This window comes from Cnephaeus nilssonii, assembly GCF_951640355.1.
Source record: "Cnephaeus nilssonii genome assembly, chromosome: 4".
NCBI lineage: Eukaryota > Metazoa > Chordata > Mammalia > Chiroptera > Vespertilionidae > Cnephaeus > Cnephaeus nilssonii.
Window position 1 is genome coordinate 45,527,335 of NC_137075.1, and position 22,512 is coordinate 45,549,846.

Here is a 22,512-nt window from a genome sequence, read left to right on the forward strand (position 1 = left end):
TGTACTGATAAATAGAAAAGAAAAGCCTGTTCTCATAGGCAAACTTACAATTTTGTGGGCATGAATCAGAAAACAAGCACTTAATTACAAGTTGTGATAAAGGCTAATGAACAAATAAATGGATGTAGTGATGTGGGTAAGTGGTGTGGGAACAGGTGAGGTCTGTGGTGTCAGATCTAGCAGGGCCCCGGCTGGTTCCTAGGCCAGTTAGTCTTCTTTTCAGGGTACTCTCTCTTCCATTGGCGGTGGTACGGAGATATCTGAGCTGCTTCCTCATCACACATGATATCTGGTGTTTGGTACCATCTGTCTTATTCCATTAGGCTCAGTCTTACTATTAAGTAGGAACAGTTGGGTTCTTCCGTAGAAGAAGTTTTTACCCTTTCAGGCTACTCAGAAGAGGTAACATGCATATGTTATGCTCTTCTTCCCTCAGCAGTATACTCATTTAAATCCTGACAAGGTGAGGGACAGGAAAGATCGAGAGCTGGTCTCTCTCTGAACAGGGCTTGGCTAGTGGATGACTCAGCAGGTGTGCCAGTCATGATTCTGCTACCTGTATCTTTCCCAAACTTTGCATCATAAACGACAGCCTGAAAACAACAAAAAATACCACTGCCTTTGTTGGGAGCCAGTTGGAGTTTCCTTAGTCCCAGACACTGGCCTTATCTTACTGAGCTTCCATCTTTCCCATGTATATGGCCTGTAAATGCTTTACTATCTGCTTATCCCTCCCTACCCTCAAGCTGATGTCTTTTATATTTCATCCAGCTCTTTTGTTTGTTTGTTTCAGGACCTTCTTTTTTCCAAGTTGTATTGAGATATAATTGATATACATTACTATATAAATTTAAGGTTTACAGCATAATGGTTTGACTTACACGTATTGTGAAATGATTTCCACAAAAAGTTAACATCCGTTATCTCATATAAATACAATAAAAAGAAAAAAAATTCTTGTGATGAGCACTGTTAGGAGTTACTCACTTAACAATTTCATATACAGGGTGCCCCCCCAAAATGTATGCACACTTTAACAGCTGGTAGCTCAGTTTTGAAAATGAAATATATTGTAATAAAACCTGCCTTTATAATTATCCAAAGTGTGTGTATACATTTTTGGGGACACCCTATATATCACAGTAATGTTAGCTGTAGTCATCATGTTGTACATTATTACTTCCCTAGTACTTAATTACAACTGGAAGTTTGTACCTTTTGTCTACCTTCCTTCAATTCTCTCTCCCCCGCACCCCCACCTCTGGTAACCAGACATCTGATCTCTTTCTATGAGCTTGGTGGGTTTTTTTAGAATTTACATATAAGTGAGCTCATACAGTACAGTATTTGTCTTTCTTTGTCTGACTTACTTCAGTTAACATAATGCCTTCAAGGTCCATCCATGTTGTTTTTTAATGGCTGAATAATATTCCATTCTGTGTATATATATGTGTGTATGTATACATTATATATATATGTATACATCATATATCTATATCTATATATCTATATATCTATATCTATATGTATATATATGTGTGTGTGTGTGTATATATGTGTGTGTGTATGTATGTGTGTGTATATATATATATATATATATATATATATATATATATATATATATATATATATCTTGCAACTTAATTTATCCATTCATTCATTTGATGGACACTGGTTGTTTCCATGTCTTGGCTATTGTGAATAATGCTGCTATGAACATCGAGGTGCAGATATATCTTTGAGTTAATGTAGGAATGTTTTCTTTCTTCCTTTTTATTTTTTCCATCACCATTTATCCCCTCTAGGAATATTTTCTTTAAGAAAACATAACCACAAAACTAGTATCACATCTAAATAATAACAACAATTCTTTACTATAAAACATTAGTCAGTTTTCAAATTAGTGTGCTAACATTTAGTGTAACTGTATTTAGCAGTGAGCCTGTGTAGTTACTTTGCTCTTGAATCTCTGATATAGAGATTCACTAGCACAGCTATGATGTCCCTTTTTGATTTGCTAAGTAACCAGTCATAAGAATTTACTTTCATGTCCTCAAGCAACTTTCTACCTATCTAAATCTTCCCCATTCTACAATGGCCAAATTCAAGTCTTCCTCCATGGAGCCCGCCCTGACCACTTCTCTCATCTCCTGAGCATTGATTATCCTACTCCTGTGGCACTTGGCCAGATTGTCATGTATAGTATAACTGCTCATGACTGTAAACTGTGGGAAGATAGGGACATATCTACTGGATGTCAAACTGAGTCTGTCATATTGTGGGGAGATAGTACCTGTATACTTCAGGAATTTAATGAAGACCAATGAAGTATTAAATAAAACTTTTTTTTATAACCTACATAGCAGAATTGTAAGGGATTTCATTGTTATTGGTTGGTTGTTGTTGGCATAACTGCTATATGAATTAGTCTTATAATCTCTGTGAGGGCAGAGACCTATGTTTCCAGAGTCTATCACAATGCTTAACAGTAGGCTTCCAATAAATATTTGAGTTAATTTATTATTTGAATGATTTAGAAAGTTCTCTCATGTCTATTAAATAATATAAAGTAGAAATGATAAAGGTAAAGAACTATAGGGAAAGGTTAAACTTTACCAAAAATGTTATTTAATTTTTTTCTCCTTCACAAATCTGATAGGTTTATCTCAACATGTAGTTACCAACTATAAGCAAGTAATTCAACTCTTGGAGGAGGGAATAGCAAACAGGTAACACATTTGTTTGTTCCTATCATTCTTTTGAGCCTCATTCTTCAGTCCTGTGTTCTCATCCCCCGTTGGCATGTATGATGATATTTGTCTCTGCAGCTCCCCAACTCCTATTCAGGAGGCCTTTCTCACAACAGTAATGTACCCACGGTAAGGTGCAATGACTTAAGATTTAGTGCTCTTCTCACTAGTAATGAGATGGTCTTAAACTGAAGAATGATTGACTTAGATTTAGGTCAAGGGAAGGCTCTTCTGACTTAACATTGGAATAAAGTTATGAGGGAGACTGAATTCTATCTGGCTTAAGCAGTATTTGTCTTTCTGTACTATAATTCAAGATCTAATTTTAAAGGTCTTTCTGGCACTATAAGATTAATATTCTATGTTTAATCACAACATTCCCTGTCTTTGAGGTTTCTTCTCCAGCAAGTTCTTTACCTCCCCTTGTCTTTATTTCATGGGTCTGTCTTGGGATATTCTTCCAATACTACTCTTTAATATTCCCTTTTCAACTGTGATTTTTGTTTCTGTTGCTTAAAAATAAAGTTCTAATGTAGTTTAGCATGAAGATACATTCCCTTTTATTCTCCGATATCAGTTCATAGAATACTGCTTCTGCCCTCATTGGACCATCTCCTAAGTATACTGGACTAAATATGGATGTTTTATGATTCTCATCTGTAAGCCTCAACACTGGCATTCCTTGTGTTCCCCATGGATCCTCAAGGATTCACCAGGCATAAACAATCCTCGTCCTAATTGTCTTGCCTTGTATACGTAGAATCACAGCAGCTACCCATGTTCATGAGGCCAGCAGCAGATCCCATGCCATCTTCACTATCCACTACACACAGGTTGGTTACCTCTTATATTTGGTTAGATTTCTTCCTCTCCTAGTCTCTTTTGACTTCTTCCATTTACAGGTCTAGTAAGCTGTGCACCTAGAAATGGTAGAGGCACTTAGTAAGACTAATTAAAATATCTTCTACTTATATTTACTTTTAACACTTCAAAGAGCTTTCATGTCTGTGATCAGTATGGGCATTAAAAGCAAATAGCAAGATTGAAATAAAAAGCGTTAAAATGAAAGAACAGAAGATACATTTCTGTTATGATGGAATGAGGAGGTCAACAAACCCTATCCCCAAAAAGCAACCATAAAGCTGGACAAAACTCTCAAAAGCACCATTTCTCTATTCTAAAAATAGACCACAGACATATGATAAACTGAGAAGCATACATTCAAGAAAACTATTGAATGTACACTATACATATGAGCTGTATAGTGTACTCATATGTATAGTGGACTTTCTTGGGCTGCTCCCATCTGTATCTCTGTTAATGAGGTAGTTCAATCGGGGAGGGAAGGTTATGAAAACCAGCAGTTTTGTTGCTGCTGGTGCCAGAGGTCTTGATTTGGGGCATTGTCAGTTAAAGTGGTGATCTCAGTGGTTAGTGACTAAGGAGGGCCAGTGGCTCCATTAGTCCCCGATGGTGGTTCTGTTTCAGGCAAGAATTAACTGGAAGGCTAACAGGGGATTTAACAGGGATTCTGAGAGATGATACAGCCATAGGGGTTGTGATGAGATCCGCACATATCCTGTGCACATACCCAGCAGAGACTAAATAGGCTCAAGCCAGCCACACGGCCCTGACTGGCAGAATCTGCATATACATGCAGAGGAGACCCAGAGAGCCCTGTGACTAGTGAATGCTGGGGTAAACTTAAAAACTGCCTGAACTTTTAATTTATTTCCTAGCCCACATAGATCCGTCAACAGAGAATATAAGTCTTATTGGCTTAAGGTATTTGATGACAACTTCTGACCAATCTTTGCCTAAACACTAAGCTATGTAGATAGAGGGTGGCTCCTAAGAAGCCAAGCTTAAAATTGAAAACAACCATGGGAAAAGCCTACTGAGACTGCTTTGTCTGCATATTAGGGGGAGACAGATTTTAAAGATTTATTCCAGGCAAGTTACCAAACAGAACAACCACTACCACCACCCTAAATAGGAAAAAAATCAGAATAAAGTGGTGTTACAATATATTATTTAAAATATCTAGTATTCAACCAAAAATTATTAGACATGGAAAACAAACAAAGTGTGACCCATGCTTAAGAAAAAACAAACAAAAAACAGTCAATAAAAACTGACTCTAAGTGCTCCAAATATTGGATTTAGTATACAATGGCTCCAAAGCAGGTGATAAAAATTTGTTTAAAGAACTGAAGCAAACCATTTTAAGAATTAAAGGAAAGCATGATGACAATGGCTGTAAGAAATTTCACTAAAATGATATAAATTATTTTTAATGGGAATTCTGGAATCAAAGTGTACAATAATTGAAATGAAAAATTCACTAATGGAACTCAATAGCAGATTTGAGATGGCAGAAGAATTATTTTTGAAGAAGACAAATACAAATTAAAGAAAAATGAACAGAGCCACTCAGACCTGTGGAACAAAATCAAGTCTGCCAACATAAGTGTAATGAGAATTCCAGAAAGAGAGAAAAGAGAATAGTCATAAGAAAATTGTGAAAAATAATGGCCAAGAAAATTCCCCAGATTTGTTCAAAATCATTAATCTACATATCTAAGATGCTTAAGAACGCCAAATAAAATAAACACAAAGAGAGCCATACCCAGACACCTCATAGTGAAACTGTTGAATGAGGAAGAGAAACTCTTAAAATCAGCTAGAGAAAAAGGACTCGTTATGTACAGAACAATTACATGATTAATGGCTGACTTATCATCAGAAGTATTGGACACCAGAAAACAGTGATAAAAAAAATAGAACTGCCAACCAAGATTTATATATGCAGCAAAACTAGCTTTCAAAAGTGAAGATGAAATAAGGACATTCCGACATTGAAAAAACACACACAAAAAACACACCCAGAATTCTTGCTAGCAGCCCTACCTTACACTAAAGGAAATCTTTCAGGCTAAAATAGAGTGATATATTCTTTCTCATTTCCTCTAATGTCATTAAAAGAATAAAATTTTATAAAACAATAATATAATGCTGTATTGTTTTTTATCATATGTATACATTGTCATTTCATGTATTTTCATACATGAAAATAAACAGAAAAACAAATATAATTCTGAACACATTAATAATTACATTAAGTGTGAATGGATGAGGATATAAATGATCAAACTAGGTAAAAGCAAGACCCAACTATATGCTGTCTATCAGAAACACTCCTTACATTAAAAGATACAGATAGGTTGAAAGTAAAGAGATGGAAAAAGTTACACCACATAAATAGTAACTGTAAGAGAGTTAGAGTACTATAATAGTGTCAGGCAAAAAAAAAAAAAAAAAAAGTTTAAGGCATACTAGAGACAGACATTTCATCAAGAAGATACAACAATTTTAAATGTATGTGCTCCAAAATTGACAGAATTGAAAAGAAAAATAGGCAATTTAGTAACAGTAACTGGAGATTTCAGTGCCCCACTTTCAATAATTGGTAGCAACAACTAGACAGAAATCCGCAAGGATATAGATTTGAGCAACATTCTCAACCAGTGTGACCTTACATTTAAAGAATATTGCACTTAACATCTACACACATATATAGGCAACTGATTTTTTAACGAAGTGGCAAAGGCAATTCAATAGAGAATGTCTAGTCTTTTCAACAAATAGTGGTAGGACAATTGGATATCCATATGTTAAAAAAATGAAAACAAAGGAAGACAACTTTGATCTATACCTTGTACTTTATCTAAAAATTAACAAAAACTGGATCATAGACATAAATGTAAAACCTGAAAATTAAATTATTCTTGTAGAAGATAACATGGGAGAACTTTTGTGATCTTTGATTAGGTGAAGTTTTTTTGTGTTTTTTTTTTTTTTTTCTGCAAAAAGCTTTGTTGTTTGTTTCATTTGGTCCAATGCATGGGAGAGGGCTCCAGGGTGGTTAAAAGAATGACTAGTAGTTTCAGGAAGAGGCTCAGGTAAAAGCCAGAGACACCAGGGGGATGCAGAGGGGCCTCTGAAAGGCCTCTGGGCTCTAAGGGCTCCTAGTTGTGCTTGAGGGTGAGCCTTTCGAAGAGATATGCACCCAGCCCAGCCTGGGGGGGCAGCCAGCCTGTGGATGTTAGTCAGGTGGTCGCCCATCTTCTTGATGCGTTTCACCTCCTCATCCAGGAAGTGGTTCTCCATGAAGTTGCAGAGATGAGGGTCTGCATGGGTAGAACCCAGAGCCTGCAGCTCCAAAAGGGCATGATTCAGGTTCCTCTCCAAGGCCAGGGCAGCTTCCATGGTGTCCTGAATTTTGCCCCAGTCATCTTGAGAAGGTTTCTGCATGTCCTGGAAGAGAATGCGACCGCCACGCTGGTTTTCAACTTTAAGAAATGCTCAGCACCCTCGCGCTTCTTCTCCGCCAACTTGCGGAAGAAGTGACCCACACCCTCGAGCCACATTGTAACTGTCAAAATAGTAGCCCAGAGAGAGGTAGGTGGGAGGCCCACAGATGCAGGTTGGCCAGGCGATTGACCGCAGCCTCCACCTGGGTGGAATAATTCTGACGAATTTGGGAGCTCATGGTTGTTCAGCAATAAGGAGTTAAGGTAGAAAAAAAAACCTGGTGTGTTGGCTGGTCCCGGAGGTGGTTCTGAAGGTGGTGACTGGATGAGACGCAGGAGAGTGGTCAGAGGCTAGAAGGAGGGGCGTCCTGGGTCTGTTCCGTCCAAACACTGTTGAAGCAGAGACAGATCCGGGACTGCCAAGGCACTGCCTGAAGTGTGTTTTTTTTAGATGTAACACTAACAATACAAATTGAACAAAAGAACAAATGGAAATTTGGAATTGATCAAAATTTTAAACTTCTGTTCTTTCAAAGACACTATCCTATCTAATAAAAGGATAATATGCAAATTAACCATCACTTTGTCACAAAGATGGCAGCACCCAGTCCTCTCAGCCCCGCCGGAGTCCCCCAGTCCTGCGGGGGCAGCCGCTGAGAGCGGGCAGCGTGAGTGGCCTGGCGGAATGCTTGCTTTGTCGCCATGGTGACGAGGCAAGCGTTCCACTCTGGCCGCAGAGGGCCTCTGGGCAGCGGGCATGGAGCGGGGGCGTGGGGGGGGGGGGGACACTTGTGTTGTCGCCCCGGCGATGAGGCAAGTGTTCTGCACCCAGCCACGGATGGGCCTCTGGGCCGCGAAGAGCATCTGGGCAGCGGGCGCGGAGCAGCCAGACCCCGCAGAGAGCTACTGGCGCATGGATTCGTGCACAGAGTTATTAGAGAATAAAAAGAAAAGCCACAGATTGGGAGAATTTATTTGTAAAACATACATATCTGATAAAATATTTGTATCCAGAATATATAAAGAACTCTCCAAACTTAATAAAACAACTCAAAACAATGGTAAAAATTTTGAGCCAACACTTCATTAAAGAAAATATACAGATGGCAATTAAGCACTTGAAAAGATACCCAACATCATTAGTTATTACAGGATGCAAATTGAAACCAAAGGAGAGATCACTACTCACCTTTTAAAATGGCTAAAATTAGCCCTAGTCGGTTTGGCTCAATGAATAGAGTGTCGGTCTGCAGACTGAAGGGTCCCAGGTTTGATTCCGGTCAAGGGCACATGCCCGAGTTGCGGGCTCTATCAGTGAGGGATCAGCCAATCAATGATTCTCTCTCATTGTTGTTTCTATCTATCCCTCTCCTTTCCTCTCTGAAATCAATAAAAAAAAAATCTATTAAATGGCTAAAATTAAAAACAGTGATTATTCTAAATAGTGGCAAGATGTATAGGAGCTGGAGTTCTCATACACTAACTACTGGTGGGAATGGAAAGTGGTACAATAACTTTTAAAAACAATCAGTTTCTTTAAAAATTTAACATATGCCCACCATGTGATCCACTCCTAGGTATTTTTCCCAAGACAAAAAAAAATGCCCATACAAAGACTTGTAAACAAATATTCAAATATTCATGTTTGTACTTGTATAAAATATATTTTGTAATAAATTATAAAATTTATTTGTAATTGTTCAAAACTGAAAACAACCCAAATGTCCATCAAAAGGTGAATGGATAAGACATGCAATGGAATACTACTCAGCAATAAAAATGAATGAACTACTGATACACACCTTAAAATGTATGAATCTTGAGATAATTATGCACAGTGAAAGAAGCCATATATTGTATGATTCTATTTATATGAAATATCCTGAGAAGACGAATTTATAAAGACAGAAAGTTGTGAGTGGTTGCCTAGGGCTGGGGATGGGAATGGAGATTGATTGCAAACACACTTGAGGAAAATTGGAAAATATTTTAAAGCTGGATTTTTTGTGATGGATGTACAACATTAAAACAAAACAATAAACATTGAATTAAAGAGGGGAAAAAAGGAAAAAGTAGTTTTGCTCTTGAGGGCTGGATGCCCCTGAATATAATATAAAGATGCACAGTGCTTGCCCTAGCCCAGCGATTTCCAACCCATGTTCTGCAGCACACTGGTGTGCTGCAAAAAGCTTTAAAACATGCAATACCTGACTATTTACAGGGGTGCTGACCTCTTTTCCCTTAGAATGTCAAATAAGAAAAATGAGAACAGCTGACACAATAGCCACCCAGTGTGAATGAATCAAAATTACCAGTATACCTAATTTTTTGTCAGATCAGCAAAAAATACACTTTTTGGTGTGCCACAGAATTTTAGTAATTAGTTTGTGTGCCATGAGATGAAAAAGGTTAAAAATCGCTGCCGTAGCCAGTTAGCCTGATGTGACTCAGGTTAACAAGAGAGACAAGCAAAACCTCCAGCAGGGCCCCAACCTGCTGTGAGAGTCGGAGCCCCTGGAGGAGAGCTGAACATTTGCCTGGTCAATTGTACTAAAATTCTTGGTGTCCCTTGGTGTCAGAGGACTTTTTGGGGATTTGCCCAGTTTTTTCAGTAGAAGTCTTAAGTTTTCAGTGAAGTAAGAACCCAGAGCTTACTGATTGTATCTATCAGATATTGAGATCTCATCTGGCACATTTGAATATAGATTTTTTGGAATGCGTTGGCTAAAAATCCAAAATATCACCGTGGTTAAGAGTCTGTCTAAGGTTGGGGGGGGGGGGGGGGCGGGGGAGGGGAAACCGCATTGTTCCAAATGACAAGGTTTACATGTGTTTCTACCTTAGGCGGTTCTGGAGAACAACCACCCCTCTGAAGTTGCTAGCAAGATCAACCTCGTGGACCTAGCAGGCAGGTAATTAGATTTCAAAGCCAAGGGGAGTTACTCCCTTGGCAGAGACCTTGTTCTTGCTAGTTTTTTAGGGAATAACCTTTTTCCAACCTTTTTCATATTTCAACAATCCTGAGAAAATTACAAAAGAAACATATTCTTTGAATACTAGGTTAAGAAATTATAGCTTCTAGGAACTGAAAAGTTCTGTGTCAGGGGATCTCAAGCCTAGTTGTCCATTAAAATCACCTGGGACCTTTTAAAATTCCCAATGCCTGGGCTGCACCTTAGACCAAATAAATCAGGTTATTAGTGGGGTCTGGGGAGTGCAAGCATCGGTAGTTTTTAAAGCGCTCAGTGCTAGCCAGAATTGAAGACTGCTGCTCTAAAAGCATACTATTTTCCTTTTACTTAGTTTTTTTTTCTTTTCTTTTTTTCCCCTTTTACTTAGTTTTGATTTTATGCATCTCTCTACATTACTAAAAAAAAAATAGTTTTGTATTGTTTTTTAATATTGTGGCATTGAGGAAAAGATTCTGCCTTTTAAGTATTAGAATGAAGCATGAATTATAGTCACATGTCCAGAAAGAAGAAAGTCTTGGGGACAATGTGGTCACAGAAAAGTAAGATGAAATAAGGAAATTTTCTTATTTTAAAACTGCTAAATAATTAATATGATACAGCATTCCCTTAAAAACTAAGTGCAAAAAAAAAAACAAAAACAAAAAAACCACCCCAAAACAACTAAGTGCTATCTGGAATGAACTATATCAATTAATCAGAAGTGTAAATTTTGACTATTGCCCATTTATTTAAAAAAAGGAATTTGAGACAGTTGACAGTAATGACACAGATATCATAAAGCCAGTAATGTGTGAAATAAAATAATAAAGGCAGAGGGGCAGTGACTATACCAAAAAGCTATCCTATATAATAAAAGCCTAATATGCTAAGTGTCTCGTCAACCAATCAAAGCGTAATATGCTAATGATATGCTAAGGCTGTTCAACTGCTTGCTGTGATGTGCACTGACCACCAGGGGGGCAGACAGTTGACTGGTCGACCAGTCACTATGACGTGCACTGACCACCAGGGGCAGACGCTCCGACTGGTAGGTTAGCTTGCTGCTGGGGTCTGGCCGATCTGGACTGAGCGAGACAGGCCTATCGGGACTGAGCGAGACAGGCCGGACATGCCCTGGAACCCTCCCGCGGTCCCTTCCCAGCTTGCCAACCTCCCGTGTCCCTCCCTGGCCCCGATTGTGCACCGGTGGGGTCCCTTGGCCTGGCCTGCGCCCTCTCGCAATCTGGGACCCCTAGGGGGATATTGGTTTTGGCCTGATCCCATAGGCCAGGCCAAGGGACCCCACTCGTGCATGAATTTGTTCACCAGGCCTCTAGTCTATATATATATAAAAATCCAGCAACTGGAATGCTGTAATGACTGGAGCAACCGGTCACTATGACGCCACTTCGGCCAGCAAACTGGCCTGATCGGGGTTGGGGCTGGCTGGCCAATCTCCTGTGGCCCTTGCCCCCAGCCATCCTACTACTGATCGGTCTCTCCCACCCTGATTGAGGGCGGAGCGGCCGACCAACCCCCCTGTGGCCCTTCCCCCTGGCTGGCCCTGCCCCCGATCAGCCCGCCCCACCCCAATCAGCCTTCGGCTTCTCCCCCAAGCCAGCTCCACCCCCTGATCAGCCTCCCAACTCTGATCAGGGGCAGGGCTGGCCAGCCAACCACCTATGGCCCCTCCCCCAGGCCGCTGGCCCCCAATCGGTGCCAGCCGGACCCTACCCATGCACAAATTCGTGCACTGGGTCTCTAGTCCTATATAATAAAAGGCTAATATGCAAATTGTCCCCTCAACGGGGAGTTCGACCAGGGGGTGGGGCCAGTCAGCCAACTGCCCATAGCCCCTTCCCCAGCCGGCTTCACGCCCAATTGGCCCTGATAGGAGCAGGCTGGCTGGACCCCACCCGTGCACAAATTCATGCACTAGGCCTCTAGTGCTAATATAATTATTGTGAGTATTGCATTTAGTTGGAAGGACTCTGGCAGCCAAAATAAAAACAGAAATATAATGAATTATTTGATTTTTAATGCCTGAGAAACAGAAGAATGCTAGTTCATTACAAGATAGTAACTTTTTTTCTGGAATTGAATTCTAAAAGGAATTTATTGTATATTTTATGTGATGTACAACATAATGGATAGTATCTTCAGCAATATTATAAGGATAGTGTTGTCTTGTATGCTTTTGTTTTTGTTTTCATTGACTGTTTTAGTGAAAGAGCAGACCCCAGTTACTGTAAGGACCGGATCACTGAAGGAGCCAATATCAACAAGTCTCTCGTGACTCTGGGAATTGTCATCTCCACCTTAGGTATTTGGCTGATAGACTGGATCATCAGAGTGGGAGGGAGACTTAGGAGAATAACTCATGTATTTCTATTTTATCAAAATGGAGCAGATACAAGGTTCTTTTTGATGTAGTTACCTTCTGGTTTGGGGCATAAAAATAGATATTTATCTGTTGTTTTAGAATACAAGTTGGCCATTATCCCTGTACTCTCATTTCAGAAAGAAGAGAGACTAAAAAATTGTGTAACTCAAGTACTCCATGTCATGAGTCCAAAGCCTTATTTAGAACTCAAACTTAAAGCATCTTATTGTGTGCAGAAAGGGATTAGGAAGTGCTCCCTAGCCATTGTTTTCTTTTAATGCATTTGTTTCAGGATTTCCTTTTTCTTCCAATTTTATTATTTTTGTATTTTAAGCCCAGAACTCTCAAGTATTCAGCAGCTGCCAGAGCCTTAACAGTGTAATTAGAAATGGTGGTGGCAGTGGGATTTCTGGCTCTCCTGGGACCAGCATTGAAGGGGGAACTTCTCGGAGGCAGTCCTATATCCCATACCGGGACTCCGTGTTGACCTGGCTGCTGAAGGACAGCCTTGGAGGCAACTCCAGAACCATCATGGTTGCCAGTGAGTAGGAAGCGGGGACTGGTTCTGGGTTAGGACTGGTACTGTGCCTCAGAGAAAGGGCCATGTCCACCCATTTCATCAAGGGTCTCTTACACAGATGGACAGTAACAGCAAGGCAAGTGGTTATGGGCTGGGTCAGAGGGCTCGGCATGATTTTTAACTTTCTCCTTGTACCTTAGCCGTGTCTCCTGCACACACTAGCTACAGTGAAACCATGAGCACACTGAGATATGCCTCCAATGCCAAGAACATCATCAACAAGCCACGGGTGAATGAGGTGAGACCTTCATCTGAAGTCCTGGTCTGTTATGCTATATAATAAAAGCCTAATATGCTAAGTGTCCAACTGTTTGACCGTTTGACCAGTTGCTATGACACACACTGACCACTAGGGGGCAGACACTCCGACCAGTAGGTTAGCGTGCTGCTGGGGTCCGGCTGATTGGGACTGGGCGAGACGTGCTGGACACTCCCTGGAGCCCTCCTGTGGTCCCTCCCTGGCCCTGATGGTGCACTGGTGGGGTCCCTCGGCCTGGCCTGTGGGGATTGGGCCGAAACCAGCTCTTGGACATCCCCTGAGGGGTCCCAGATTGTGAGAGGGCGCAGGCCAGGCCTAGGGACCCCACCAGTGCATGAATCTGTGCACCGGGCCTCTAGTACTTTATATAAAGGTCTCCTTTTGTTATTTCTCTCACTGATGTCATTCTTTTTAAGTATTTCTCTCTTTCTCTCCTCTTGCCAAACTTGTTCTCTGAATGATAAGGAAGTGAAATTATTTTTTCTAGTGTTAACACCCTTCTATCATATCTCTACTGACTTCATTTATAACCTTTTATGAATAATTTATTTTAAATATTTCCCTAAGACCATTCCTCTTAACATCTGTGGTGTACCATTGTCACTATAAGAAAGATTATTTTCTTATTTATTTACTTAATAATTATTTATTTACTAATTTTATTCTGAATATATGTTAATACATGCGTATATGTTGATGCATGCAAATGGTAGTTACGTCTCTGTTTCGGGCTAAAATAGGCACATAATAAATTTATTAGTTTTGAAAGCTGAATAATAATGAGAATATTCCAAAAATTCCTTATCTGCTTGGCAATTTCAGTGAATAGTGCCACAGCAGTGATTACAAACTAGTGGCCAGACAGAGCTAGCCCATCTGTGGACTATTTTAAAAGGCAACATAATTGTAATTAGCTCAGGCCAGGTGGATCAGTTGGTTGGAGCATCTTGCAGTGCATCAAAAGGTGCAGGTTCCATTCTGGTCTGGGCACATATCTAGGTTGTGGGTTCAATCCCCAGTGGGAGCAAGTACAGGAAGCAACTAATCAATGTTTCTCTCTCTCTCTCTCTCTCTCTCTCTCTCTCTCTCTCTCTCTCTCCTCTTTCCTCTCTCTCTAAAATCAATAAAAACATATTTTTAGCTGAGGGTTAAAAAAGGCAATGTAATTAAACAGGTACTAAGTTTAGTTACAATACAGAAGGATTAGCACCTACTATCTGAAATGCTCTGGCATTTGTGTTACCTGTCTGACCTCCTGCTCTAGGACAGTGATTCTCAAACTTTAGTGTGTATAAATCTCCTGGAGGGTTTATTAAACCACAGGTTGGGCCCCAGCCCTCAAGAATTTTTGATTTAGTAGGTGTTGGGTAGGGACAAAATTTGTATTTCTAACAAGTTCTTAGTCCTGGGACCTCATTGTAAGAGACCACACCAGAAGGTACTCCCAAGGAGTAATCTACTTCTTCCAAGCTAATTGCATGAAGCATCTCATAGCTATCAGGGCCTGATATCAATCAGTGGTGACTGAGTTCTCTGTGTTTCAGGATGCAAATGTAAAGTTGATCAGAGAACTCAGGGAAGAGATTAGAAGACTGAAAGCCGTGCTACTGAGCTTCGAACTGGTATGCAGGCAATCAGAACTTGTGTGTATTCAAGAGCCCCTTTCCTTCCACCAAGAATCTGAGTCCTGCTTCATTGTGTTCTCAGTTAAGTAACACCTGTGGAGCAGGGGCCGGTGCAGAAACAGGATGGGGATTGCTCTGGTTGCCTGTGTAGTTTCAGATGGAGTGGACATCCTCGTACTCTACCATCTCTGTTGTCCAAGGGAATTTGCCTGAATGGCTCTTATTCTGTGTGTGGGCAGATATGGGGAATGGGGCCCTCCAGAAAAATTTCCTTGAATTCACCTTCTTTGTGTCAATCTGAGCCCAAATACTTAGGCTTCTGATTTATTTCTGATTTTAATTATAGTCTTTCCCTTATCTGCATCTGATGTCCCCTCATCAGAGTAAGGGTGGGACCCATGAAACACAGCCCTTTCTTTGTGCAGAGAAACTTCAGTTCACTGGGTGACGAGAAGGATGGCAATCTGAAGGAGCTGGTTCTCCAGAACGAACTGAAGGTGGGTGTGTGAGGTGGACCCCGTTGTGCCTTATATCACCCGGGGAGGAGGTCTGACCTCCTCCACCATTCCTGGGCCCGGGCTGTTCCTTCGTCAGCACAGTGAGCTTCTGTCTGGTTTAGAGATAACTTTTGTCTTCACTGGGCCTTGAACGGGGGATTTGTTTGTCTGAAGAGCTGGTGACAAGCTTTCTGACTTTGTTTTGTTCCCTCAAAGATTCATAACTCCCTTTGGATAGTGACAATAGCTTAGAAAATAAAATTTATTTTCTAGTTAGTAAATCAACCAACCAACATGTATTCATAGAGCACCAAAGAGGTGCTCTGCATGATGCTGCAAGAAATACAAAGTAGTCCCTGCCTTCAAGTGGCTTGCAGGGTAGTTGGAAGCACAGTCAGAGAGTGGTTGAATGTAATAACTGTACGAGTTAGATCAGTGGTCGGCATACTCATTAGTCAACAGAGCCAATATCAACAGTACAACGATTGAAATTTCTTTGGAGAGCCAAATTTTTTAAACTTAAACTTCTAACACTACTTCTTCAAAATAGACTCGCCCAGGCCGCGGTATTTTGTGGAAGAGCCACACTCAAGGGGCCAAAGAGCCGCATGTGGCTCGCGAGCCGCAGTTTGCCGACCACGGAGTTAGACGAAAGACCTTTGGGAAGGAAAGAATCATGATGGCTTGGAATTTTCAGTTTAGGTATTACATTGCTGGAGCTGGAAGTCAGAGAACTTGAACTAGACCTGGAAGAATTGATAGAGTTTGTTAGGTAGGTAGAAGGGGTAAGGAATTTGGGGTGAGAGAGCGATAACATAAGCCACGCCATGGAACTGAGAGAATGAAGGGGTGTGGGGGCCACAGGGAAGCACACAGTGTGAGGAAGGCGAAGCTATCGGGAATGGGTGCTCCTGGTAGAGGTTAGTGGGCTAAGGTGAGGCCCAGTTTGGGAGGTTTGAACCAGGGTGGTGATAATAGAGAAGGATAGTAGGGAAATTAATATGACGGTTGTATGTAGGATGGATTGAAGGGAGGGAAGCCTGGAAGCAGAGAGACAACCAGAAAAGAGACTGCTGTCGTGACCCTGTGAGAGGACAGACAAACATTTTGGGTGATTAGATTAAGTGATGATCCCCAGACTTGACTTAAAAGGAAAAAAAAGGCAGGAATTATTTGATGACAGGTTCTATTTAGATCCTGCAAACAAATGTCTCAATTTCCAGTATTCTATTACATCATCCTATGTGTTATTAAAGTATCCTGGCTATGTCAACATATTATCCAAACTAACCTTTAGGACTATATCATACATCCAGAAGTTCCTCAGAAATTCTGTGTTTAACCATATGTTCTAATCTGGGGTTCAGAAAATATTGTATTTCTATACAAAAGAGATAAAGAGTCAAAATCATTCCATGCTTATTAGCAGTTTTGCGTTATGCAGGCCAGCAGAATTCAAGGGGGCTTGAATCTGCAACAGGTTGGCCTATCCTGTGACGTTAGGCAGTGAAGGAGTTGGTGAGAGAGCCGGCCAGAGGGAGGCGTGTTCAGCCGTGCCTCCAGGTTCTGTGCCAGGTTGGCCAAACTAAGCCAGAGTGACCTGCTGCTCGCCTCTGCCAGTTCCCAATCCAGCTCAGCCCTTTGGTTACCCTGTATTTTTCAAACTTCAACTCAGGAATCATGACATTAAAAATAATTTTTGTAGGGTACATAAAATAGTTGTATGCAAACTTGGCATAGTATCTTTTTTCTTTAAGTATTGCACTTATGAGAGAAGTATTTAGGTGAATTCAGTTTCTTTTTTGGGTTCCTCAGTTCTTCCCCTTCCAGGATAAGCTGCCTGCCTAGGCATGAATTTCCACTCTAAGAAGGAAAAAAGACTCTGCATTCAATATTATTTGTTTACATTCTCTAGATGGTGTTAAGGCCCCTAAGTCTTGGTATATTTATTTTTAAAACTGTGATCCTATACATAATAAGCCCTCAGGATTTTATTGTTGTTGTTATTTTATTACTATGTGGTGTAGTAGTTTCATATATTCTCCCTGGGGAGACTTCTCTTGTGCTTTGTAGTCTTTGAGCCACGTACACACTCACATTAGAAGTGCAGGTGCTGCTCCTTGAGAAAGAAGTGTTAGGTCACAAAAGGACTCCCAGGATGGCTCCCATAGAAGGGGATGGGGAGAGGGAATTATAGATGTCTAATATCGCCATCAATTTAAAAAATAACATTTATAGTGTTTGTCCCCAATTATAAAAATAATACATGCTGTCGCAGAAAACTTTAAAAATAATGTTTATGAAGGAGTTTCTATTTAGGAAAGTAACACTTGCTTATTGAAGAAAACTTATAAACACAGGGATCTCCCAGAGGAGGTGCAAGGGCCTCTGTGGGGCTTTGAACAGTAGCAGTGAGGAGAGTAAGGAAGTAATACCTGGGGAGGGGTGGGGGATCAGACCAGGATGCCACCTCAACTTTAGTCCTGCTTCCTGCGCTGAGTCTCTGAGACCGCCTCCTCTGTCGCTGCAGATAGACCAGCTGACTAAAGACTGGACTCAGAAGTGGGATGAGTGGAAGGCCCTCATGGAGCATTACAGAGTGGACATCAACAGAAGGAGGGCTGGGGTTGTCATCGATTCCAGCCTGCCACACCTGATGGCCTTGGAGGAGGATGTGCTCAGCACAGGTGTCGTTCTCTATCACCTCAAGGTGAGTAGGCAGGTGCGTTCCCTCTTCCTGAGTTACTGGCTCCAGGGGTCAAGGAGGGAAAAGCCAGTGGCAGCAGCCGTGCATTTGTGAATTGAGACAGATGTCCCAGAGCAGACTTCAGGTTTGCCCGCAGGAAACGGCTAGCCAGCCAACTGGGACCTGTTTGGCTTTTGTATGAATGGAGCAGAAAACTGGAAATCAGAACAATCATTTTTCTTTTGTAGTTGCTGCTACTGTTGTTTTTATATAATTTACTTTTATTCTCTGAACCTTAATTTCCTCATCCTATATAATAAAACCCTAATATGCAAATTGACCAAATGGCGGCATGACCAGCAGAACGACCAGTCACTATGATGCACACTGACCACCAGGGGGCAGACGCTCAATACAGAAGCTGCTCAGCCAGAAGCTGGGCTCACAGCTGGCGAGTGCAGTGGCGATGGCAGGAGCCTCTCCCGCCTCCGCTGCAGGTGGGCGGTAAGGAGCAAGGGGTTCTGGACTGTGAGAGCCCCAGACTGCGAGAGGGATCAGGCCTTAGCCGGTAGGCGGACATCCACCCCCGAGGGGTCCCAGACTGCAAGAGGGCACAGGCCGGCCTGAGGGGACTACCCCCCCCCCCCAGTGCACGAATTTCATGCACCGGGCCTCTAGTTTTAAAATAAGAACAATGCTGCTTGTATTCTTTTTCTGGCTTCCTAAAACACACAAATGCAGGCAAGGAAATGAAATCCTAACCTTAAAGTACCATTGGTGCTCCTGAGCTGTGCAAATGCAGGCTGCTCACAAATGGCTAATGGGGCAGTCAGACGATCTGAAACAGTTCCCTTTTAATACTTCCCCATGTCACTCAACCCCCAAACCAACAAAACGTGCACCTCCCAATTCTCCATTATTAGGTTTACTTGGGAAAGGAGAGGAGAGAGAAAGTAGATACCTGAACCTTAGAGAAAGCATGAGGGAGAGTCTAAAGGGCTGGGGGGTGGGGGGTGAGGGGTGGGGGATGGGGGGGGGGCATGACATGCAGCCACCCAGAGAAAACAGAATGAAGTTAAGGCTTTCCACGAAGGACCCTGCTCAGCTGGTTCTTTGTCACCTGGAGGCAAGGTCCTCATTTCTAAATGAAGCAGTTTGAGAGTCAGTGACCCATGGTAGATAGTTTTATATCCTGACCTCATAAAACATGTCCTGCTGTCGGACAGTCTCTATGGAAGACAAAATATACTTTACGTGTCCAAATTACGTGCTCACTGAAAATCCAGTCTTCATTCTCATAATTGTCCAAGGCAGACATGAAAAAGGAACAGAGTATATGGGGCTTGTGTAATGCTGCTATTATCCCTGGAGAAATTAGACTCCTAATGCTGCAGTGCATGTGGTAGTGACATGTTAGCAAAGCTCATCATGTGCAGAAAGTCTATTCGTAGGATAAGCCCTGAGGGAGTTGTCAGAGACTGGGCCTCTCAGACAAAGTTAAAGTAGCGTACTTTATGATACACAGAGTGCACATGATATCAGTGAAAATGCCTCAGGCAAAATCTAAATACTATGGATCCTTCTTAGTCAGAGCCACAGGGAGAGATTGGAAGTCTGGAAGAGACCAGGTGGATTAAAATGGTCAGTATTTGAGTAGAACTGATCTGATATATTGATTGCATGTGGAAGGAGCAGATGAAGCTGGAAGTCAAGTGGTAGATCTTGGGGTACAGCTGAGGGTCAAAGGACACAACTGCCCGTCTGAACATAGAGGAGCTGGTTTTCCTGCTGAGTCAGTGCACACCCAGGTGGCACTCGCTCTCTGGGTGCGTTTCCAGTGAGCCAGGGCATGGGGTTCCAGTTAGTGCTAACCCTGGCATTTCTGCATATTATGTACCCATTTTCCCCTTCATTTGTTTACACCCTGGTTTGGGGAATGTAACAGTAATCACTCAGGATTCTCTCGTTTCTTTTTTGCTTTGCTGACTTGGTTCCAGATCTGGGACTAGTCGCTAGCAATGCCCTGGGAGCTGTTTTCCCTTGAGCCACCTCAGGAGGAACCTCGGGTGGAAGGGGGCCGAGGGAAGGATGCATAGAACACAGGTTACTGATATCCTGGACTTCCCCACATACGTGCCTTTGTGCTGCTTACCTCCCCTGGGTAAGGAGGCAGAGGGGCAGCAAGCACAGGCACCAGTCCAATCCTGTTAAACAGATGCCATCGCATTTTCTGATTGTTACTGCCCTGCAGGTCTAGAAGTTGTGATGTGCTGTAGCCTTCACCCTTTGGGGAGGAATGTGCCTCATCATCAGGGGTGACCCTGAACCCACACGAGGGGTCTTGACCTCTTTCTCTTGATTCTGTTGGGCAGTGCTTGGAGGCCAGTGTCCATTGGCTTGTGTGATCCTCAGTGGCTGAGCAGAAACGTCTGGGCTCTGGCTATTTGTGGGTGTGCATGTAGAGGGAGGCGCAGAGCCTCATCACTTCTAGGAGTCTTCCTTCTCACAAGCTCTTTTGGAGAAACCGCAGGGACCACCCCTCTGGCTGTGAACAGTGAAGCCTCAGCTACTGGAGAGGTGGTATGCTGAGGTTGGAAAAGCATGGAATTCTAGCCAGAGCTCTCCTATTTAGTTTATGGGTTCCATCAGCTTCAGATTCCTTGTCTATAAACAGGGGATAACAATACCTACATTTGGGTTAAAGGATTAAATAAGAGATGCCTGTAAAGCACTCAGCGCAGTGCCTAGGACATAGCGAATGGTTTACTCAGTGAATGACGAGTACTTATCTAAACTCAGCAACTCTTTGCCATTTGCTGCCGTCCTCAACAGAGCTATGTGGTCTGAATTGTCATAATCAAAGGCCAGAAGGCCTTGTCTTCTACTAACCTGTGACTCATTTATACTAACTCCCGTTTCCCCTCCTCTCTTATACTCCCTTCCAGTCCTTTTTTTGATTCTAGATGTGCTTTTGTCCTATTCGTGCTTTATCCTTCTTACAATCTGGTGTCTGTCAAACTTCATCTGCGGACCAAGAAGGTAAAAGTCCTGTGCTCCCATTCACCTTCTAGAACACGTGTGTCTGAGACTGACTGGACCACATGATCCTCAGGCCCTGGGAAAAGCTACACCTGTGTGCCACTTCCTCAGACTAAAGGTCTCTGATGGCCATGGCTATTCCCTAACTTCAGGCTGTAGGAGTTTGCCAACACTTGTTGGACTTTGCAAAGATCTGGTGCTGCTTTGTTACATATTTTTTGCCCCCACCCTCTCAGGTCGTTCTGGCTGCAGAGTGAGCAGGCAGAGCAGTCAGAACAGCCTGAACCCAAGTGGAGAAGTGATGTGGGAAAAGCTGGGATGGGTGGGGGAAGACAGTGATAAACTCAAACAAGTGGACTCTCCTCTCGAGGCAGGGCTGTGTTCCTTTTTATTCTCATTTCAATGGCTTTGCTTTTCCCTTTAGGAGGGGACAACAAAAATAGGAAGGATTGACTCAGAGCAGGAACAGGATATTGGTAAGTGACAGAGCATCTGGTCTGACTTTGTGGCAGGTGCTCAGGCCTGACAGATTTCTGCAGAGGAACCAGATGGTGCTCTGAGCAGAAAGCAACTTTGAAGTCCTAAAGGGCTGCTCCTTTGGCGGCTAGGCTGGGGGACTGCAGCTCTGTGGCTGTGGGACATGATAGGAGGGGACCCACATGTGGGAGGATCCAGGACTAGGTGGTTTCAGGTGATGGCTCTTCCTCTCTTGTCGTGATTTGAGATCTTCCAGATGTGGATTCTGATCTCATGGGAAGAATGAAGGTGTTCCCCTGGGCCATGCCTCCATCCAGGTGACCCCCACCTCTTCTGTAGTCCTGCAGGGTCAATGGATCGAGAGAGACCACTGCACTATCACCAGCGCCTGTGGGGTCGTCGTTCTGCGGCCTGCCCAGGGGGCCCGTTGCCTAGTCAATGGCCGGGAGGTCACTGCCTCCTGCCGTCTGACCCAAGGTAGGACTGTCTACAGCCCTGTTTATGCCAGGATGAGTGATGGACCAGCTCTGTTCTCATGGGCTGGACTCAGAGAACTCAATGAAGCAGTCTCTACACCCAGAGATCTGAAGGTTTCCTAATAAGTCTTCTTCACATGCAAGAAGCCCTAATTCTTGGACCCCAGAATGGAGAATGAATCTGAAATTTGTCCCTGTGTTTATTAGCTCTGTGTCCTTGGGAAAGTCTCTGAGCTTCAATTTCCTCATCTGTAAAATGGGGATAATAATAGGATTGAATAGCAGGAAGTGTGAGGATTAAATGAGCTAATTCATGTAATATTGTTCTTAACAGTGTTCTTGGCATTTAGTAAATACTCATTATCATTATTACTGTCACTATTACTATTATTATTAACCTGTTTAAGTTCTGTCTGTCCTTTGAGGCTGAGCTTACATTCCCCCTCTTCCATGAAGTATTCCCTGACTACTACACC

The 22,512-nt window shown here is 42.4% G+C and overlaps 1 protein-coding gene and 1 pseudogene across 3 annotated transcripts in view; one reads left to right on the plus strand and one right to left on the minus strand.

Annotated features, from left to right (window-relative positions):
* STARD9 (StAR related lipid transfer domain containing 9) overlaps window positions 1-22,512 on the plus strand; it is a 101,621-nt gene that overhangs the window by 41,451 nt on the left and 37,658 nt on the right. For both annotated transcript variants that reach the window (XM_079768918.1, XM_079768917.1), the window contains exons 8-18: window positions 2,660-2,729; window positions 3,511-3,583; window positions 9,908-9,975; window positions 12,240-12,337; window positions 12,732-12,938; window positions 13,118-13,215; window positions 14,781-14,858; window positions 15,287-15,358; window positions 17,889-18,068; window positions 21,508-21,559; window positions 21,900-22,037. In XM_079768918.1, the coding sequence (XP_079625044.1) occupies window positions 2,660-2,729; window positions 3,511-3,583; window positions 9,908-9,975; window positions 12,240-12,337; window positions 12,732-12,938; window positions 13,118-13,215; window positions 14,781-14,858; window positions 15,287-15,358; window positions 17,889-18,068; window positions 21,508-21,559; window positions 21,900-22,037 (1,134 nt within the window). The remainder of the gene's footprint in view (window positions 1-2,659; window positions 2,730-3,510; window positions 3,584-9,907; window positions 9,976-12,239; window positions 12,338-12,731; window positions 12,939-13,117; window positions 13,216-14,780; window positions 14,859-15,286; window positions 15,359-17,888; window positions 18,069-21,507; window positions 21,560-21,899; window positions 22,038-22,512) is intronic.
* Window positions 6,668-7,661, minus strand: LOC307098154 (ferritin light chain-like; annotated as a pseudogene). The gene has a single exon. The product of its transcript is annotated as a ferritin light chain-like (transcript).